This window comes from Stegostoma tigrinum, chromosome 9 (assembly GCF_030684315.1).
Source record: "Stegostoma tigrinum isolate sSteTig4 chromosome 9, sSteTig4.hap1, whole genome shotgun sequence".
NCBI lineage: Eukaryota > Metazoa > Chordata > Chondrichthyes > Orectolobiformes > Stegostomatidae > Stegostoma > Stegostoma tigrinum.
In genome coordinates this window covers 21353584-21375581 of record NC_081362.1, presented here as the reverse complement: position 1 = coordinate 21375581, position 21998 = coordinate 21353584, and the positions used below count along the sequence as shown (strand labels likewise).

General features: G+C 40.7%; 1 protein-coding gene across 12 annotated transcripts in view; it reads right to left on the bottom strand.

The window, feature by feature from the left end:
• map4k3a (mitogen-activated protein kinase kinase kinase kinase 3a) overlaps nt 1-21998 on the bottom strand; it is a 229454-nt gene that overhangs the window by 152199 nt on the left and 55257 nt on the right. For all 12 annotated transcript variants that reach the window (XM_048536080.2, XM_048536081.2, XM_059648405.1 and 9 more), the window contains exon 2: nt 11182-11239. In XM_048536080.2, the coding sequence (XP_048392037.1) occupies nt 11182-11239 (58 nt within the window). The remainder of the gene's footprint in view (nt 1-11181; nt 11240-21998) is intronic.

Below are 21998 nucleotides of genomic sequence, written 5' to 3'. Positions count from 1 at the left end.
GAGAATGATAAAGCTAAGACCAACTTTTCCCTATAACTACATTAACTTTCAGCTACTTTAGTCTTGTCCAATTAATACTTCATCTAACTGCAACTTCTGACATAATTACATATGATAGTGTTGGAGTAAGTACGTCGAAGTGCAACATTCTTGAAAGTTAGGAAACAGACCTGGTTCCAACCCCCAAACCAGTGGGCACAGTACCATCTCCCACCACAATATAACTCCTCAATCAGCACCCTTTACTTTCTAAACTAGAAGTTTCTTACATGCACCCAGAATTTACCCAAATTGCCACAGCTCTCATCGTGGCTAACTGTCTGAATGTAAGTTAAAGGGGTCGAAAGAGATATTGAAAAGATGAGCCACAGCACACAAATAGGAGTTATCCCTTATCCAACCTCTACATTTGTAGATGCTGCAGTGAGGAGTCTTTTAACTGTAGAAGTTCTATCACTTAAGCACTGAATCAGTTACAAGACAGTGTGCAGTTGCACAGAACTACCACTGGGTGACAGCAAAGGAATCATTCCTTGGAATATGATATCAACAGTTAGCGCTGTTATGGTGCAGCAGCAGAGATCCTACCTATGGAACAGGAAACCTCAGCTCAAGTCTCACTTTATCCAGAGGTGAGTGATAACATCTGAGCAGGCTATTTAGAAAATAACTACTTATATCAACAGAATAACTACAAAAAGTATTTGGCCCTGATAAGATGAGGATGGGCAACAAAAGTGATGGCCAAAAGAAAAACTGACAAAGCATTAATAGAGATGAAAGAACAACCCACCCTGCGACAATAGAGGCAGCAACACAATAAGTGCACACTAACCCAGGAAAGTCATATCCAGTAAAATACTTGGCTCGGCGTACAATGCAACAAAAGCACCATTCAGGAAGAAGCCAACATGAGCAACAAGAAATCTGCTGGAAAAAGTAAGATTGGAATCTCACCTTAAAAGAATTCAACAGTTCATAAACACAGGAACACACCCAAGAATCGGAACTCGGTGAGATGTTTAGATGATATTACGTAATTTGAATAGCTTTAAAAAGGTGCCTCAATATGCACAGTGCAAAGGTCATTAAATGATTTGTTTTGACCTTGGGTCATCCCGCTGAAAGTCAAAGCAAACTGGTGATTCTGCCAGGGCACAAAATATCTGGCCAGGAGGAAACAATTGCCATTTATCTGCCCTGGACATTCTGTTGCAGTAAGGTAACGTCACCATCTCTGAAGGTGAGGTGGTGATTAACAGCCAGCTCCCTTAGCAGATGCAAGCTAAGAAAATATTCTCTGGTTCCTCAACATATACATTCTGACACTAAAGGACAGCTGCTGTTTTCTCACCGCTCTCACTGCTGGTATGGACCTGGCCAATCATTCAACTGCATCACTGATGCAACTAGGTGATCTGGCAGCATTAACAACTATTTGGAAGTTACGTCCAGATTACTGATAGAAACAGTAAAAGACATCAAGCTGCACAGCGTCTTCAGCAGATCTAAAGATGGTGCACACAACTGGTCAAGTTCAAACAGTTCTATCCACTCCAGGATAAATGACCTATATCTGTTTTGGGCAGAATGACCAACACTAAGCCAGAGGCCAGTGCCTTCTACTGACCAAGTGTCACTTACACGAGGACCAGAAGGATATCAGGGGAGCATGGAAGCTTTGATATTAAAATACTAGCCTCAAAATGAGGAATTTAAGAGGGATTATCAAAATGTTGGAGAATTATGCCCATTCCACTGTATTAAAAAGCAATCTAGGTGAATATCAACAAGTTCTGCAATCTTAAACTGCTCACCAGACACGAGAGAGACAAGTACAAAAACGTCCAGATTCCAGAAAAGCATGCAGAATTCATTGGTGTTACAGTTAATAGGATCAAAGTTAAACAGCGTCTGAAAGGGATGAAGAATTAGAAAACCACATTTTTTTGCCTTGGAAGCAAAAGGTCCAAGGTTACCCTCCAGTCCAGAGACCATTAAGTGGAGTGGGAGGAGATGTGACTGTTTTTCTTCAACCAAAAATACATGCAGTCTGCTGGGTGATCAGCAGCCTGAAGGGAGTAGACAGTCTGATAACACTGTTACAGTAGAACATGAAGTCCACAAACATCACGGACTGTCAGTCCTTTCTGTCCTCTACTACAAAGATCTTAAATGACAGTACACAAAAGAATGTAGACAAACTGCTAACTCTGGACAAGCTGATACAGCATCAAATTCTTCAGGATGAGTAAAACTCAGAAGTGATTCTCTGATGAAGGGTCCAGGCCCGAAACATCAGCTTTTGTGCTCCCGAGATGCTGCTTGGCCTGCTGTGTTCATCCAGCTTCACACTTTGTTATCAGCGATTGTCTTCCTGCCTGTTTGTATTTGAAGTCAGTGGAATGGGATTAGCCCATTGTTGCTAAAAGGATTATGCTTTTGGCCAGCAGCATATCAGAACAATGAGCAAAGGCATCATCATCCTCTTCTAGGGAGGGAGAGAGCGGGACAGTGGTTCATTAACCAAGAAAACAAGAAGTGCAGCATCCTATCTGAGCCACCAACTCAGAGGCTCAACTACTCCCCACACACTGCCTCCACCCAACCAGTGCATCACAGAGAAAGCCAGCATGAGGAACATTAGTCTTTAAAATACTGTGAAATGTTCATTCTACTTTTAAACTAATATTGCCAATGCCCAGACAACTTGAGACTACAAACACAAATTAAGACACAAGACTGTGAAGTAACACAGAAATGATCAGAGTACTGAATCACACCTGCAATCAAATGTCAAAAACTTGCATAACTAAGTTTTGTTTGTCTCTTTTGATAAAGACAAGTGTGAACTAGTTTGTACCATTGAAGGTTGAAGGAGAAAAAGCTTAATGCTGAGACACTAAAAGATTAAATGATTCAAGTAACCTAGAACAACTATTAATTAGAAGTCTATGAAACCAGTGCAGAAAAGGTCAGCCATCAAGATGGGCACCAGCAATGTTAGAATCCATAAACAGTTTACAAAGACTTTGAGCAATTGCTCACAGCTTTCTCAATCCTGACATTATGCTGCATCATTCATGGAAACACATGCTGTAAATTTACAATTCAAAGCGAGTCTTCAAAATTCTTCTGAACTGCAAAGTGCTTGTTCACAAGCAATTGATTTTTTTAAGATATGTTCTGTAGTCGTCTTTGGATTAAGTGCTAACTCTACATCTAACATTACAACCCTCCTCTAATCCTCCTACCAATCAATTTAAATCTATGCCTCCGCCTACTGGCACCTCTCTCTGATAAAAGAAACGGGTTCTTCCTGTTTACACTGCCGAGGCTTCTTCTAATTTTAAACACCTCAACTACATCTACCCTCAACTTCCTCTGTTCAAAAGGAAGCTCAGCAATTCCAACCATTCCTCTCATCCAAAAATCTCCCTTCCCAGCAATATCCTTATGAATCTTCTGTGCAATTTCTCCAGTTGAAATACATTATTCCTTAAAAGTGCTGACCAGACTCTGTACTACTGTTGCTGTGCCCTAATTAAAATTTCTTTTCAAAAAGGTCAATGTGCTTATTTAAAATAAATTTCTTTGTCATGACAAAATTGGAATTATGGTAAATTTTGCAATCAATCAGTTTTCCAAGCAAAGTACAAAACCGATGGAAAATGCAAAATATCTCACGGATCATCAGTCTTTACATCAAAATTCAAAGTTTACCAATCATTAGAGTTGATGTGTCATGCAGATGTGATATGCACTGGATTACTCCTAAATCTTCAATCAATCAGTTAGTTCCTTAGAAGTTCCCGAGCTGGTACCTGCCGAGTTCTGTCTACAAGTGGTAAAGTGTAAACACTGTTCTTTTGCAAGATTCCACTGAGTTGATAAAGTCTGTTTGAGTGATCCTATTATCATTTTTACAACTACGGCAACCAGGGTTAAGAATGACACTGGAAATCATTTTCTGAATAATTCCAATGGCTTTACATTGCTGTTTGATCACCCTAACATGAGGCAAACAAAAGATGCACTTAGAAGGTTACAATCCCCATGAAGAACATTAACATGTAAAATGTCTCTAAGTGAAGAATGGAAATAACCGTCACAAAATTTCATACTTTTAAATGAAAACAAAATCTTTTATATGATAAAATAAACAAAGCAAACACTATTGCCTTTTAACTATCGTTTGTCAAGTCTACCATAAATCCAGTCCTCCTCTGACTTCTGCCCAATTGAGAGTTTATTTACTCCACTTTCTGGGATCAAACCTTGTATGCCACAGTTCTCTGGAATTAATTTTGATTCCTTTCACTGTTCAAACTATTCTCCAAGGTACAAATTTTTCTGGGATCCTTCCACTAGCATTTGGCTGACGAGCCCTCCAAGATCCCAAAATATTAGCAGGTTACAGCTACTGGACAGACTTTGGTGGCCATTAATATAGCTTTTCTAAGATTATGGAATCTAGGATGAGGGATTTAATTCTGATTTCTGCACTATTATGAAGTTTAAGTCCACAGGAACTACACAGTAAAATTAATTTCAACTGTGTAACACACAAATTGTCACAGTCTTTGTAAGAATCGCAGAAGAAATCGCTGCTAAGGGTTGGTAGTGAGGCAGAATGAGAAAATGCTGACATCAGCACAGACACTTTTTCAAGTTAAAACTCAAATTCAAAGAACTACATAAACAGGTGTTTAAAAAAAAACACTTCATTGACATTACCTTATTCATGCAACAAATTGTACTTATACACAGGGCATTCAAAAAAGCAAAGTACCCACTTATTGAGTCACAGTACAGATTCAGACCCTTCGGTCCAACTCATCCAAGCCAACCAGATATCCCAAACTGATTAGTCCCATTTGCCAGCATTTGGCCCATATGCCTCTAAACCCTTCCTATTCAGATGCTTTTTAAATGTTGTAATTGTACCTGCCTTCACCACCTTCTCTGGCAGCTCATTCCATACACACATCGTCCTCTACATGTCAGGTCCCTTTTAAATCTTTCTCCTCTCAACTTAAGCCTATGCCCTCTAGTTTAGAGTTCCACTGCCCTGGGAAAAAGACCTTCACTATATTCACTCTATCCATGCCTCTCGATTTTATAAGCCTCTGAGGTCATCCCTCAGCATCAGACTCTCTGGGAACAAAGCAACAGCCTAGTCAGTCTCTCCCTGTAGCTCTCACACTCCAATCCTGGCAACAGTAAATCTTTCCTGAATCCTTTCAAGTTTAACATCTTCCTTATAAGCAAGGTGACCAGAATTGAACAGTATTCCAAAAGTGGCCTCACCAATGTCCTTTATAGCCACAGGTGACATCCCAACTTCTATACTCAGTGCAATGATGAACAGAGGCAAATGTGCCAAATGCCGCCTTCACCACCCTGTTTACCCATGACTTCATTTTCAAGGAAATAACCCTATGGCACCTACACCTCTAAGTCTGTTTGTACAGCAACAGTCCCTAGAGACCTACCATTAATCGTACAAATCCAACACGGTTTGCCTTATCAAAATGCAACATGTCACATTTATCCAAATTAAACTTGACCAGCAACTCCTTGGCCCATTGGCCCAAAAGATGAAGGTTTGTTGTACTCTGAGGTAACCTTCTTCACTGTCCACCACGCCAGCTATTTTGGGGTCATCTACAAACTTACTAATCACGTCTCCTATATTAATATGCAAATCATTTTATACAAATGACAAAAAACAGTAGACCCAGCACCGAGCATTGCAACACACCACAGGTCACAGGCCCCAAGTGCGAAAAACAACCCTCTACCACCACCCTCTGTCACCTGACTTCAAGCCAATTTTGTATCCAATTGGCTAACTCCCCCAGATTCCATGTGGTTAATCTTACTAACCAGTCTGCCATGCAGAACCCTGTCACACACTTTGATGAAGTCCACACAGATAATGTCTACCGTTCTGCCTTCATCAACCTTCTTTGAAACCTCTTCAAAACACAATCGAGTTGGTAAGAAATGACTTCCCATAAATAAAGTTAGTTGACTATCCTTAACCAGTCTGTCCTTTCCAAATACATGTAAATCCCGTCCCAGAGAATCTCCTCCAACAGCTTACCCACCACGGACGTCTGGTTCCCTGGCTTTTCCTTACAGTCTTTCTTAAACAATGGCACCACATTAGCCAACCTCCAGTCTCCCGACACCTCACCCATGGCTGTTGATACAAATATCTCAGCAAGGGGCCCAGTGATCTCTTTCCTAGCTTTGCACAAACTTCTGGGATGCACATGATCAGGTCCCAGGGATTTATCTAGTTTTTTGTGTTTTAAGCGCTCCAGCACCTCCTCTTCTGTGATATGAGCTCTCTTCAAGACATCACTATTTATTCCCCCAAGTTCCCTGGGTATCATGTCCTTCTCCACAGTAAATACTGACACAAAATATTCACTTAGTATTTTACCCAAGTCCCGTGGTTCCAGACAGACAGCCACATTGACCTTTAAGGGACCCTATTTTCTCCCTAGTTACTCTTTTGCCCTTCATGTTTATTTAGAATCTCTTTGTATTCTCCTTAACCCTATTTGACAAAGCTGTGTCTCCTTTTTGCCCTCCTGATTTCCGTTGAGTATACTTCTACTGCCCTTTCTACTCCTCTAGGGATTCACTTGATCCCAGCAGTCTATAACTGAAAAATGCCTCCTCCTTTTGCTTGACCATAGTCTCAATTTCTCTCGTTATTCAGCATTTCATACACCCAATAGCCTTGTCCTTAACACTGATAAGGACATACAATCTCTGAAACCTTGTTAACTCATTTTTAAAAGCCTCTCATTTCCCAACCATCCACTTGCCTGCCAACATCTTCCCTAAAACAATTTTTCAAAGTCCCTGTTTAATACCATCAAAATTGGCTTTAATCCAATTTAGAACTTTACCTTTTATATCAGGATTATCCTTTTCCATAACTAATAGACTTGTAGAGATGAATAGTCATTGCCATGTAGGGCACCCTTTGATCGAACTCAACCATGCCAACCAGGTATCCTAAATAAATCTAGTCCCATCTGCCAGCATCTGGCCCATATCCCTCTAAACTCCTCCTATTCATATGCCAATCCAAATGCTTTTTAAATGTTGTAACTGTACCAGTCTCTACCACTTTCTTTGGCAGCTCATTCCATACAAGCATCACCCTGAGAGGAAAGAAGTCGCCCCTTAGGCGCCTTATAAATCTTTCCCCTCTCACCTTAAACCTATGCCCTTTGTTTTGGACACCCCTACCATGACGAAAAGACCTTATTTGTTTACCCTATCCATTCCCCTCATTATTTTATAAACCTCTAAGGTCAGCCCTCAGCTTCCGACGCTCCAGGGAAAATAGCCCCAGCTTATTCAGCCTCTCCTTATACCTCAAACCTCCAACTCTGGGAACATCCTTGTATATCTTTGCTGAACCCTTCCAAGTTTCACATCATCCTTTCTATAACAGGGAGGCCAGAGTTGCACACAGATTCCAACTGTGACCAAACCAACATCATATACAACCGCAACATGGCCACCCAACTCCTATACTCAATGGACTGACTAATAAAGGTAAGCATACCAAATGCCGCCTTTACTATCCTATCTACCTGCGACTACACTTTCAAGGAAGTATGAACCCGCACTCCAAGGTCTCTTTGCTCAGCAACACTCCCTAGGACCTTACGATTAAGTGTATACATCCTGCCCTGATCTGCCTTTCCAAAATGCAGCACCTCACATTTATCCGAATTAAAATTCATCTACATCTCTTTGGCCCACTGGCCCATCAGCCATCTGATCATGAACACACTGTACTCCAAGGAACCTTCTTCACTATCCACCACACCTTCAATTTTGGTGTCATCTGCAAACTTACTGACCATACCTTCTATGTTCACATCCACTTGCCCCAAGGTGGTCCCCCAACTGACACCTCAGTCATAATGGGAACTGCAGATGCTGGAGAATCCAAGATAACAAAGTGTGGAGCTGGGTGAACACAGCAGGCCAAGCAGCATCTCTCAGTCACTAATCCCACCTTTTTTCCTCCAAGAGAAGTTCAAGATTTGCTCCTTCTCTAGAAAGGTACATCTACATAATGAATAAGAAAGTTTTCTTGTACACATTTAGATTCTAGAGAGACCAATACAGTACTAGCGAGTCTAGACGTGGTCTCACAAACACTCTGGATTGCTTAAGCATAACCTCCCTATTTTTATGCACTTAATTCTCTTTGGAATAAAGAATAACAGTTTATTGGTCTTCCTGATTACTTGCTGTACCTGCATACTCGCCTTTTGTGAATCATGCACGAGGATATGCAGATTCCACACCTCAGAGCTCTGCAATCAGTTAGATGCGCATTTTCAAAATTCTTCTTGGTAGAATGGAAAATTCCACATTTTCTCACATGATACCCCAATTGCTCAACTTTTGCCCACTTAATCAATTTCTCTTTGCGGTCTCATGTCCTTTTCTCAACTTATCTTTCTACCTCTGTCAGCAAACTTAGCAAACATAATTTTTGTTTCCTTCATCCAAGTCATCTACAGTAAATGCTCTACCCGCAAAATCATGAATAGCAAATTCCCTGTCTGCACCAAATTAAGTAACAATAAACAACATCTGCAGGCAAAACTCACATAGCTGCGACTTTTAAATAATTTTTAACAAGCTCCACCTCGTGATTTTCATCATTTGCAGGAGTTCTCAGAAACAGAGCCCTCATGGATACAGAGGAATGACTACGCAAGTTTTAAAAGGTTGAGGCCCCAACACAAATCCCTGTGACAGACCACTTGTTACACGTTGCCAACCAGAAACGATCCACTTATACCTGTTTTCTGTTAGCTGGTCAATCTTATTACCAGAGGTAGCCAATCCCTGCCACTGGACTAGGAGGCCAGGGTTCAAGGCCCACCAATTCCACTGGTGCGTGAACAGGTTGGTACTAAAATATCGCTGATCATGCCAATGTGAAATGCATCACCGTGAGCTCTTGTCTTCTGCAATAAACTTTGACATGGTACCTTATTAATTACTTACTAGATGTCCAAGTTGTACATATCCACAGGTTCACATTTGCCAATCCCACTTGGGAGTACTTCCATAAAGAACTCCAATAAGTTGGCTGCATAAGATTTTCCTTTTACAAAACAATGGTGACTCTTGCCGATTAGCTTGATCTGATCCAAGTGCCTAACTATGACTTCCTTAATAACAGCTTTTAATATGTTCCATCTCACAGATGTTAAGCTAACAGATCTGTAGTTTCTTTGAATAAATAATGGACATTTTCTATTTTCCAAACTGAAATTCTGAAATATCCCTTTAAATGCCTGCCACTGCATCACCAATGACCTATCTTTTAATCTAATTTGCAAGTTAACTTTAGTTAGACCTGCTTTCCCACCCTCATAACTGCCGCTATTTCAGTTTAAAATACTAGACGTTAGTATTTTAAATAGCTAGCTTCTTCCCCTGTAATAAGAACAAAATCCTAGGTGTAAAAGCAGAAGAAGGACAAAAGGAATACTTTGTTCCCTAACTCCCTTATTCAAGTTGCTAGCACTCAAAGTTGGGCTGACTAGGTTGGGGGGCTTAGGTTCAAGTCCCAACTGCTCCAAAAGGTGCATAAGAGCATACCTGAATAGGTTGATTAGAAAATATCTGAACCTAGACAAAATTTAGAATTTAAACAGAAAATTACAGTTAAATACTAAACATAAAACTACAAAAGTTCTAAAAACCTGAGTTAAGAACTCCCTAATTTAGCAAACTGCAAGACCCGTCCCAAGTCACACTGGCTAGCTTACAAATAGATTTTAGTGAAAACGTGGAAGTCTACAATCATAAATGTAAAATATTCACTAAACTAGTGTAATCTCACAGAGTGATGGGAAATAAAGTTTTTCTCTCCATTAAGTAGTGAGAGACTGGCAACCTAATGAAGGTTTTCAATACAGATGAAAGTGACTGAAAAACAAACATCTAACACAGAGTAATCTATTCATGAGTGACTTGGGTAAAAAAAATTTTGAATAACTAATAGAATAATTAATAATATGCTCCTAAAAGGCTGCATGGCCTGCTGTGTTCATCCAGCTCCACATTGTGTTATCTCGGATTCTCCAGCATCTGCAGTTGCCATTATCTCTTGGATAATTAATAGTTTTATTTGTGTACACTACTCAGTTTCTTAGTAAAGTAAGTTTTTTTTGATATGGACCAGATTTTTTTTTAAAATGCCTGTGCAAGACTGCAATTTCAAACACCTTCCAAGATAGTACAATCTCAATTTTGACCTAGAGCTCTGATTCAAATGAATTGAATATTTAATAATCCTGAGAACTGGCTTGTATTTAAAATTTATTGATCTTTTGTGTTGGTGATTTTGCTCAGATTATGCAATTATAACTTGCAGAAATGCAGGGTTTTTTTTAAAATAAGTACCTTGACAGTTTCATATTAATTATCCTGGTGTCTGACATCCACTGCATTTTGATTCCAGATGACACTTTCCCAATCTCGGTTCGTGTTCAATTTATTTACATCTTATTTGTGTCTCTGCTAAACAGTTTTATTTTCCAGGCTCTATTCAAGGAGTTAGTAAGAGCTTTCAAGGAGTTTTTTTTTAAATCGAGACAAACAAAGAATAATAGAAAATATCATGGAAGAACTACTGACCACATGGTCCATTATGCGCATTTTTCCAACAGGCATTGTACAATGATCACCATCCAAATCAGCAGCCATATGAACCACAATCTAAATGAAAAGTCAACTTGATGATGCATGCTTACGATAAGACTTAAATACTTCAATCCCAAGTCTTGACCACTGTTATGGATATGCTGCTTGATACAGTAATGAAGTTTATACATCAAATAAGACCAGTTATGACTAGGATTCTTGAAGAATTGGGCCACTAGGAAGAGTTGAAAAATTGGGGATGAATATTTAAGATTTGCATTTGCCAACTGTTTTGGTGCATTATATTGTTTCAAGTTTCTTGGGTTTAAATAAACTGTATAAAAAACGTTTGCAATCTTATTAAGAATGCATTATCCAGTAAAAGTTCAAAGAAAATATAACTTATTCAGAATCTGAAAGAAGCAATTTAAAGGGATAGTTTCATTATCTAAATGGAGCTTGCTTACTTACCAGGCTCCAGCTTAATAACTTTAATCGCTGCCAGCTCTCCAGTATTGACATTCCGAGCCTAAAGAGAAAATAGAAAAAAAAATTAAGTATTAATCTTCATAAATGCCCAGAAAATTCTCAACAGCCACAATATAGTTCTGCACTTCACACTTTCTTGTCCAGACTAAAATAACTGCAAAATAAAAGTGTCAACAGAGAGTGCAAGAGAAAGCCATCTCGGCATTACGTTCACCTCAAAATTTACAGACTATTATTGCACAAGCTATGACATTCTATTTCAAAGGAAAAAATTGTTTTGACGTTTTACTTTTTCATTAACCAGCATATGCAACCATTAGCACCAACTAGTTCACAAGCCAAACTAAACGGATCATGTGTCAAGATGGCTTATGTTTCTCATCTGAAGATTCTCCTGCCATATGAATCTATACCCTGTTGCACAAGTAGACTTCAGATTCAATAAAATGATGGGATAACCTCTGTCAGAATCAAGAACTTCCACTCAACATAAGCTCCAACAATTTTCCAGTCTACAGCTAGCTCTCTATTTCTCCCCAAAAACTATACCTCCACTGTGAAGTCAAACAAACACCCTTGGCTATACTAGCCACCCTGCAAGATGACCGATTTAATATCAATTTGTGACCAGCTGAAGAACAGTTCGTGTGCAGTTCAATGGCTGGCAGAACATGGATTTAGGCTACCTACATTAGTGCCAATACGTGACTCCCTATCTCTTCTGATACTATTTCACTGCGCAAAACCAAAAAAAGTTAAGAAAATTCAGACAACATTTAAACTGTAAGATAAAGCCATTGAGTCATCTTCAAATAAACAAGAACAATGCTCATGTGAACATTCTGACTCAGTCTTTGTTAATGACTATATTGCTCATGATTCAGTATTTAAATTGATCTGCCAGTTAAAAAGAACTTGCTACTTCTTGATGACAGAATTTGTAATACAATAGTTGGATAATAAATGCTACTGGTAATTAAAATTAATTTTAACTTTCAAAACAGAAACTGCCTTCACTAGCCATCAAAAGCACAAAACAGTTGAGGTACCAACTGTTAAAACCAAAAACACCCAAGTGAATTACAGAACAGCCAATTCAAAGTCCTCCCCACCTATTCAACAATATTTTAGTCATCAACAGCAGGCAGCTAGTGTTTTATCTTTTCAATTTCCACACCAGTTACCCAACATCCTCTCAGTGAATTCTGAAGAAGGGTCATTGGACCCGGAATGTTAACTTTGACTTCTCTCCACAGATGCTGCAGGACCTGCTTAGTTTTTCCAACAATTTCTGTTTTTGATTGATTTCCAACATCAGCTGTTGCTTTGGTTTTTATTCTCTCAGTGAGATTGCCAATTAGTGCTGAATTGGGTAGTTTTGTCCATGTTCAATTAGGAGTAGATCAAGATTGCTCAAGCTCATTTTGAATATGCCCTTACAACTAGCAAAAGAAACTTTTACCTCAGCTGTTTATGCTGTATTAGAATACGATCTAGAAGGCACAAAAAAACCCAGTTCAATAAAGCAATGGTTACGAAGCCCAAAGGAATAACAGAGGTCATGCTCTGACCTGTTCTAAGATAAAAGTAAATTCCTACATTTACCTACTAATTCTCTGGATATTTGCCCAATTTTGTCAAAGTACTTCCTGAATTTTCATTTTTTGTAAAATTTAAACTATTTTCTAATCAACTGTTCAAACATGTAACCACACCCCTCTGGAGCAGGTGTGACTTGAACCTGTGCTTCCCAGGGCTAGAGACACTACCACTGTGCCGCAGGCAGTCCTAATTGATAGCACAGAACAAGTGAATTATACTTTTTGAATCAACCTGTTCAGAGTGTATCATACACCTCTGGAGCAGGTGGGTTTTGTACCCAGGTCTTCTAGACGAGAAGTAGGGACACCTCCACTGATGTCCCACCACGTGAGATGTTAATGGGCAAACATCTCATGGATTTTTATGCTCCTTCTCTCCTCATACAGGGGTATGTGAACACTGTCTCAACTTCCTGCCCGAATAGGATTGGGCATGAAACATCTGTAAACATAAAAAGCATTAAGCTCTGTAATCTTTATGGCTCCACCCACACTGCCACCTACCCCTGTTTCTGCTGAAATGGCCAGGTCAGTGATCTTTGATCAAGCCGGCAATTGTCACCACATGAAATCGCATCCTATCATTACCATACACTTCATGACGATCAAAGCTGTATCCTATTCTCAGAGATGTAGCAATTGTTTTATGTATCTGCCAATTCCAAGAGTATAAAAGCGGGGACTGTCCCCAGTTCGAGGAGAATCGCTCACGACATTCAGCACTCCGTGCTGGGTCGTGTACAGCGATCCTCCGCAGCTTGTACTTGCTTAATAATAAAGGATTGTGTTTTTGTAACCAGGTCAGGGGTCTTGCTCTTGCATCAAGTCCATGAGGGTCTCTGAAAAACAAACCTAACATTTGGCACAGCGAGCAGAGTTCCAACATGTACACAGGTCTTATGTGGAGGACTGAATAAGTGATCGCTCTAGTGTCGGTCACGAGAGACGGACAGGCCCACAAGGTATGATTCACCTCGGTCTCTCTCACTAACCTACCACTCGTGAGGCCCCTCGTTCCTATGTGGCTCTGCACTGATGGAGCCCTGAGACAACTCACAATCTTGTACACTGATTGATCCTATGCCTGGAGGTTAGAGCCCCCAGGGCTCTAATAAACTAATTCCGGGAGGTTAGAGTCCCTCGGTGACTGGGGTTCGAGTCCCCAGGTCAGTACAGATTGACAAACTAATTCAGCAGGGAGGTTACAGTACCCCTGGAATTCAGAGGTTAGAGTCCTCCAATACCAAGGTTCAAGTCCCTGGAATGTAATACCAAAGGTAAGGAATAACTACAGTGTCTGTCTCAACGACCCTGCCTTAGACTGATTGTTAAGAGGGGAAATCCCCCACACGAAGGTCAGGACCCTGAAGTGGGTGTGGAGACCATGAACACTGGACTAGTATATAGAGATAAGTAAGAAGTTGAAGTGTTAAAATGGGACAGACGTTCAATAAGTCGGGTGCCGGAACCCCTTTGCATCGGTTATGTCGGGATGACCCCGAAAATGAAGAACAGTTCAGACATCTGTCGGCATGCCTAAATAAGAAATTGGGAAATGAAATTTGGTCAGTAGTGGGAACTTGGGATATAGATCAATGCACAAAAGTGGAACAGGCAATTTGGAAATGTAATACGGGAACAAAATGGAAAACTTTAATATCCACGTGGAGAAAGAGCTGAGGAAATAACGAATAAATCTAAACAGGCCAGCTGGGAGAATAATGCACGGAGACAGATTAGCGTATGCGATAATGAGGTGAAATCAAAAACCTGCAGTGTGAGATTCATGAAGTGGATGAAAAGGAAAGGGTTAAACAAGAAGGGCTGAAAAGGGAAAGACGAAACAGAGAACAGGGATCTGCAATTTGAGAGGGAGAAGGGAGAATCGGAAGTGTCAGTATCGCAGTTGAACAAAGGGAACTATGGAGCTATAAGGGAGGAGCTGGCCAAAGTTCAAAGGTGCAATACCCTAGCAGGGATGGCAGTGTAACAAAAATGGCAGGTGTTTCTAGATATAATGCAGTGGGTGCAGGATCAGTTCATTCCAAAGAGGAAGAAAGATCCTAAGGGGAGGCCAGGGCAGCCATGGCTGACGAGGGAAGTTAAGGATCATATAAAGATAAAAGTGAAGGCGTATAACATAGCAAAGATGAACAGGAAGCCGGAGTACTGGGAAACTTAAAGAGCAACAGACAATAACTAAAGAGGCAATACGCGGAGGAAAAAAAATGAGGTACAAAGGCAAACTGGCCAAAAATATAAAGCAGGATAGTAAAAGCTTTTTTAGGTATGTGAAAAGAAAAAAAAATGGTTAAGACTAAAATTGGGCCCTTGAAGAGAGAAATGGGTGAATTTATTACGGGGAACAAGGAAATGGAAGAATTGAATAGGTACTTTGGATCTGTCTTCACTAGGGAAGATGTAAACAATCTCCCAGATGTAATAGTGGCTGAAGGACCTAGAGTAATGGATGAACTGAAGGGAATTTATAGTAGGCAGGAAATGGTGCTGGATAGACCGTTAGGACTGAAGGCTGGTAAGTTCCCGGGACCTGACGGTCTGCATCCCAGGGTACTTAAGGAGGTGGCTCTAGAAATTGTGGACGCATTGGTAATCATTTTCCAATATTCTACAGATTTAGGATCAGTTCCTGCAGATTGGAGGGTGGCTAATGTTGTCCCACTTTTCAAGAAAGGAAGGAGAGAGAAAACAGAGAATTATAGACCGGTTAGCCCGACGTCAGTGGTAGGAAAGATGCTGGAGTCAATTATAAAAGATGAAATTATAGCTCATCTGGATAGCAGTAACAGGATAGATCAGAGTCAGCATGAATTTATGAAGGGGAAATAGTGCTTGACTAATCTTCTGTAATTTTTTGAGGATGTTACTATGAAGATGGACAAGGGAGAGCCAGTGGATGTAGTGTACCTGGACTTTCAGAAAGCCTTTGATAAAGTCCCACATAGGAGATTAGTGAGCAAAATTAGGGCACATGGTATTGGGGGCAAAATACTGACTTGAATTGAAAATTGGTTGGCTGACAGGAAGCAAACAGTAGTGATAAACGGGTCCCTTTCGGAATGGCAGGCGGTGACCAGTGGGGTACCACAAGGTTCGATGCTGGGATTGCAGCTGTTTACAATAAACATTAATGATATAGATGAAGGCATTGAAAGTAATATTAGCAAATTTGCTGATGACACAAAGCTGGGTAGCAGTGTGAAATGTGAGGAGGATGTTATGAGAATACAAGGTGACTTGGACAGGCTGGGTGAGTGGACGGATGCATGGCAGATGCAGTTTAATGTGGAGAAATATGAGGTTATCCACTTTGGTGGCAAGAACAGGAAGGCAGAATACTATCTAAATGGAGTAAAGTTAGGTAAAGGGCAAGTACAACGAGATCTAGGTGTTCTTGTAAATCAGTCAATGAAAGCAAGCATGCAGGCAGTGAAGAAAGCTAATGGCATGCTGGCCTTCATAACAAGAGGAATTGAGTATAGGAGCAAAGAGGTCCTTCTGCAGCTGTACAGGGCCCTGGTGAGACGACACCTGGAGTATTATGTGCAGTTTTGGTCTCCAAATTTGAGGAAGGACATTCTTGTTATTGAGGGAATGCAGCGTACGTTTACAAGGTTACTTCCTGGAATGGCAGGACTATCATATGTTGAAAGATTGGAGCGACTGGGCTTGTATACACGAGTTTAGAAGGATGAGAGGGGATCTGATTGAGACGTACAAGGTTAAGGGATTGGACATTCTGGAGGCAGGAAACATGTTTCCGCTGATGGGTGAGTCCAGAACCAGAGGACACAGCTTAAAAATAAGGGGTAGGCCACTTAGAACAGAGTTGAGGAAAAACGTCTTCACCCAGAGAGTGGTGGATATATGGAATGCTCTGCCCAGAAGGCAATGGAGGCCAAGTTTCTGGATACTTTCGAGGAAGAGATAGATAGAGCTCGTAAAGATAGTGGAATCAAGGGATATGGGGATAAGGCAGGAACAGGGTACTGATTGTGGATGATTAGCCATGATCATAATGAACGGTGGTGCTGGCTCGAAGGGTCAAATGGCCTACTCCTGCGTCTATTGTCTATTGAGCGGCAGGCCGAATTGATCAAAAAGAAAAATCGGACGTGCCTCCTGACAAATCTGGCTTGCTGATGTTATTCCAAAGTCATGACACAGACGAGTAAAATGAGAAGAACTGGAGAAGGCACCTCTCTGCCCAACCAGGCACGCCCATCCAGAATTCTTTGTATGTCCAAAACTTTCTCCAGGGAATCTCTCTCCCTAAACAATTGGCTATTATCAAATGCACTGCCCATGCCTCCAATGACTCTGTAGTTACTCAGGGCAACAGTCGGGCTGCCAAACAGGCTGCTGCAGATCACACTTTTATTGTACCATCTATGAGCAAGCAGGCAATAAGTCGCTTGCCTGCTTAGAACACGACAGGCATGCCAGATATTGTCACTGTTCAGCGCTGGCAGGCGGATACCCCTGCCTCTGAAAAGGACATTTAGAAGGCGCACGGATGTTTGCATTCTGTGTCGTCAGACCTTTCGGTTACGCCAAGTGTGTATACCTGATGCTTTATTGCCTTTGCTTATTAATTGTCTTCATTCTGATACCCACCCTGGCAGAGAGGGAATGAGTGGTATCATACTCTGTACCTGGTGGCACCCCCAACTGGCTGAGGCAGCCCAGTCTCGTATCGCATCATGTTTGACATGCCAGCAAACAATGTTGGTCAGGGGATGAGATGCTCACCAGGAAGAACACCCTTGCCAGGTGGACCATTTGAATGTATTCAGCTAGATTTTATTGAATTACTGCACGTACATTGCTGTAAAAGTATTGTCTTGCGATTGTTGACATATTCAGTAGATGGACTGAAGCCTTTCCAACCACTAATATTAATGCCTCAACGGTGATAAAATTACTAACAGAAATCATACTGAGGTTTGGAGTGCCTTGACAGATTAGTTCAGACAATGGCCCCCAGTTTGTAGAAAATATCAACAAAGAACTATGTGAGGTGCTGCATATCCAGCAGCAATTCCACTGTTAATGAGGTAGCAGGAACTGCCGATGCTGGCGAATCTGAGATAACATGGTATGAAGCTGGATGAACACAGCAGGCCAAGCAGCATCAGAGGAGCAGGAAAGCTATCTGAAGGGTCCCAACCCGAAACATCATGCTTTCCTGCTTCTCTGATGCTGCTTGGCCTGCTGTGTTCATACAGCTTCACACCATGTTATCTCAGCAATTCCATCGTGCTTACCACCTTCAGGCGGCAGGAATAGTGGAAAGGGCGAATGGGATTCCTAAAACCAGAATAGCTAAGTTAACCTAACACATGACTAAGTTGAAAATTTCATTTATTTATTTCACTATTTTTCTAAACAACCTCTTCAGAGATGTTACTACACATCTCTGGAGCAGGTGGGACTTCAACCCAAGCATTTTGGTCCAGGGATAAGAATAGGACCAATATGCTACAAAAGGACCCCCAAAACACAGGTGCAGAATTCAAAACAGTGACCACAATGGTCTAGATGTAAGATTGTTATCCAACTGACCTACAGTTGGGTTATTTTTTAAACAGTTAATAAGTGAATTTAATTAACAAAACTAAGGCAAACATTAAGGTGACAAAATTTGTTAATAGCATAAATTGAGGGATAGTATATAAATCAAACAACACCACACCATTATAATAAAATGTGAGGCTGGATGAACACAGCAGGCCAAGCAGCATCTCAGGAGCACAAAAGCTGACGTTTCGGGCCTAGGCCCTTCATCAGACAGGGGGATGGGGTGAGGGTTCTGGAATAAATAGGGAGAGGGGGGGAGGCGGACCGAAGATGGAGGGAAAAGAAGATAGGTGGAGAGAGTATAGGTGGGGAGGTAGGGAGGGGATAGGTCAGTCCAGGGAAGACGGACAGGTCAAGGAGGTGGGATGAGGTTAGTAGGTAGATGGAGGTGCGGCTTGGGGTGGGAGGAAGGGATGGGTGAGAGGAAGAACAGGTTAGTGAGGCTCTGCCCCTCTCTGATGAAGAGTCTAGGCCCGAAACGTCAGCTTTTGTGCTCGAGATGCTGCTGGGCCTGCTGTGTTCATCCAGCCTCACATTTTATTTTCTTGGATTCTCCAGCATCTGCAGTTCCCATTATCTCTAACACCACACCATTATCCAAGATTACAAAAAGAGATGTTGATCAATTGGCTCAATGGGCTGAGGGGTAGCAGATGCAGTTTAATTTGGATAAACATGAGGTATTGCATTTTGATAGAACAAACAAGGGCAGGACTTAGACAATTAATGTTCAGGCCCTGGGTAGTGTTATAAAACAGACAGACCTACAGGTTCAAGGTACATAATTCTTTGAAATTTGCATCACTGGTAGCCAAGGTGGTTAAGATGGCATTTACAATGCTTGCTTTCATTGCTCAGACCTTTCAGTACAGGAGTTGGGATGTCAGATTGAGTGTACACAGGACATTGGTGAGGCCTCTTCTGGAGCACTGTGTGCAGTCCTGGTTACCCTGATATAGGAAGGATATTATTAAATTGGAGAGGGTTCCAAAAAAGATTCACCAGAATGCTGCCAGGAATGGAGGGTTTGAGTCGTAAAAATAGCCTGGAACATTTTTCACTGGTGTGTAGGAGATTGAGGAGTGACCTTATAGAGCTTAACAAGGTCATAAGGGACATAGTTACGGTAAATAGCAAAGGTCCTTTCCCGAAGGTGGAGGAGCTCAAAATAGGAGCATATTTTTAAGTTGGGAGGAGAAGGATTTAAAAAAGAACATGAGGGGCAACTTTTATTTTTAAAAAAACATAATGGTTCTTGTGCGGAATGAATGGTCAGAGGAAGGTGATGGATGCAGGTACAGTTACAATGTTTAGAAGATATTTAGTTAAGTACATAAAAAAACAAAGGTTTGGAGGAACATGGGCCAAACACAGGCAGATGGGACTAGTTTGAGTTTGGGAATATGGTCTGCATGGACGAGTTGAGCCAAAGGATCTGTTTCTATACTACATGACTCTATGACTTTATAATATATTTCACGTTTAGTGATTGTGCCTGTAGAATATAATGTTTGCTGTTTTGTCCATGTGTTAGCAAAGCTGTCACCAATGAGATGGTGGTAAACCTATGGATCACAGAGATGAAATTTATTGACATGAATCTAAAATGTTTAGTCATCATAACTACCACATTAAGAAACTGGCTGCATATTTTAATTGAATAATCTTCAAAAAAGGCAATAATTCAGTCTGGTGAGATTTCAAAACAAATTTCTTCCAACAAACAAATAACCAGGCACAGGCCTACAAAATGTTCTTTAATCAAAAGCTAGAGATTCCATCCTAACTCACCCGAGCATACCAGAGGCTGTCATACACGACCATGATCGCGCTGAGTCTTCTTCACATGTCCTTCAACACTCCCACTGGTCTCCCAGTCATTTTCTAAGACTGCTGATATTTTTGTCAATTGTAAGTTTATTTTCCGTAAACATGTAGAATAATTTAGAATCTGATTCTGAGTTGATATGTTGATGGAAATGCAGAACTTTTGTTGCAGAAGACCAACACAAAGTCAATTCAGATGCCTAATGTGATGCAGAGCTAAGCAAAGCAAAGGCACGGTGACTTTAAGTCCAGCTAATTATTGTTCCAGAACTGTCTTCTCTCACTGTTTGGCAGGCATTTCAAAACATTCTCAGGGCTCATACGTATTGGTAATTGTCTGCTACTATTGAATGCATCAGAATTATAAAGCTCTGAAGGAAGCCATTTCCTAAGTGTCTAGTATTTTGAATGGTCTTAACAAGGTTAGACATGGAAAGGATGTTTTTTCTTGTGACTAGTCCAAAAGTAGGGGGTACTGTTTTAAAATTAATGGTCACTATTTTGAGACTGAAATTAGGAGAATTTGATGGAAATGAAACAATATAGATTAGCAGTGATTCTACTAAATAGCAGAGAAGGCTTAAAGGGTCAAAATGGTCTACAGCTTCTATTTCAGATTTCACATGATCATCAGGCCTGTGTGCCAGCTCTTTGGCAATCTATTCAATTAGCCCTACTCACTCCTGCTCTCTTCACTCCTCTTTCTCCACATGTCCATCACCCATGTAAAATATCTGCCTGTAGAAACACATCAAATAGTCATACATGACTTTCAAAAAACAGACCCAAATCCAAATCTTCGGAGTTGGAAATAACTAAAATAATCTTTTAAAAGATATTTATTTGACACACTGAGCCAGATAAAAAAATAATTTTGAAGTGGAAGTGATCTGGACTTCTTATAACCAGGTCATTGGACAAGGTCTGCTGTGTAAGGTTAATAAATCATTGTAGGGAAAAAACAGGAGTCAGGCAATATTAACTACAAAACTAGTGGGTGTGGTGATGAAGTAGATGTAGGATCAAAAGCTCACCTCAAGGTCAAATAAGGCACCATGGATGCAAACAGTCTAATTTGCTCACAGACAGTGGCCAGCAAAAGAGTAAGAGAATGGAGGTTTTGCTGGACACTGAAGGAATGGGTTCAAGTCCCAATCCAGGGCTGGAGTGTAAAAAACGAGGGCGACACTCCAGTGAAGTGCTGAGAAAGGTTTTGTATTGCCAGGAAATCCAGTCTTTCCATTTTAGATATCAAACCAAGGCTCAGTCAGCTCTCTCAGGTGGATCTAAATTATCCCATGGCACTGTTTCAAACAACTGTAAAGGGAATAATCACTGATTTCCTAGTCAATGTTTATCCCTCATCCATTTCAACAAGAAGAGATTATCCAGTCATCACTTGGCTATTTGCACAAATTTTTATGTAGAAAATGGCTGCCAGATTTTCTACAATAGAGTAGAGTACTGATGAGCTGAAAAGGTACTTCATTAACTACAAAGCGCTGCAAAATTCTGTAACTATTCAAGACACTGCAGGCATGCAAGCTTTTTCTCCCCTCAGTCCCCCAATATGTAATTAAAGTAAATTTCTGCTCATGAAGCAGTGGAGACCAGAGAAGCAGAGCCCACAAAAGAGAAACTGCAAAGAAATTGAGGAAACCAGTTGTTAAATAAACTAAAAGTCAGCAATAATTAAATTTTATCTACAATACATAGAGTGTGGTGTTATCTCACATTAGTATCTTATTTATAAAACTGTGCAATTAATTA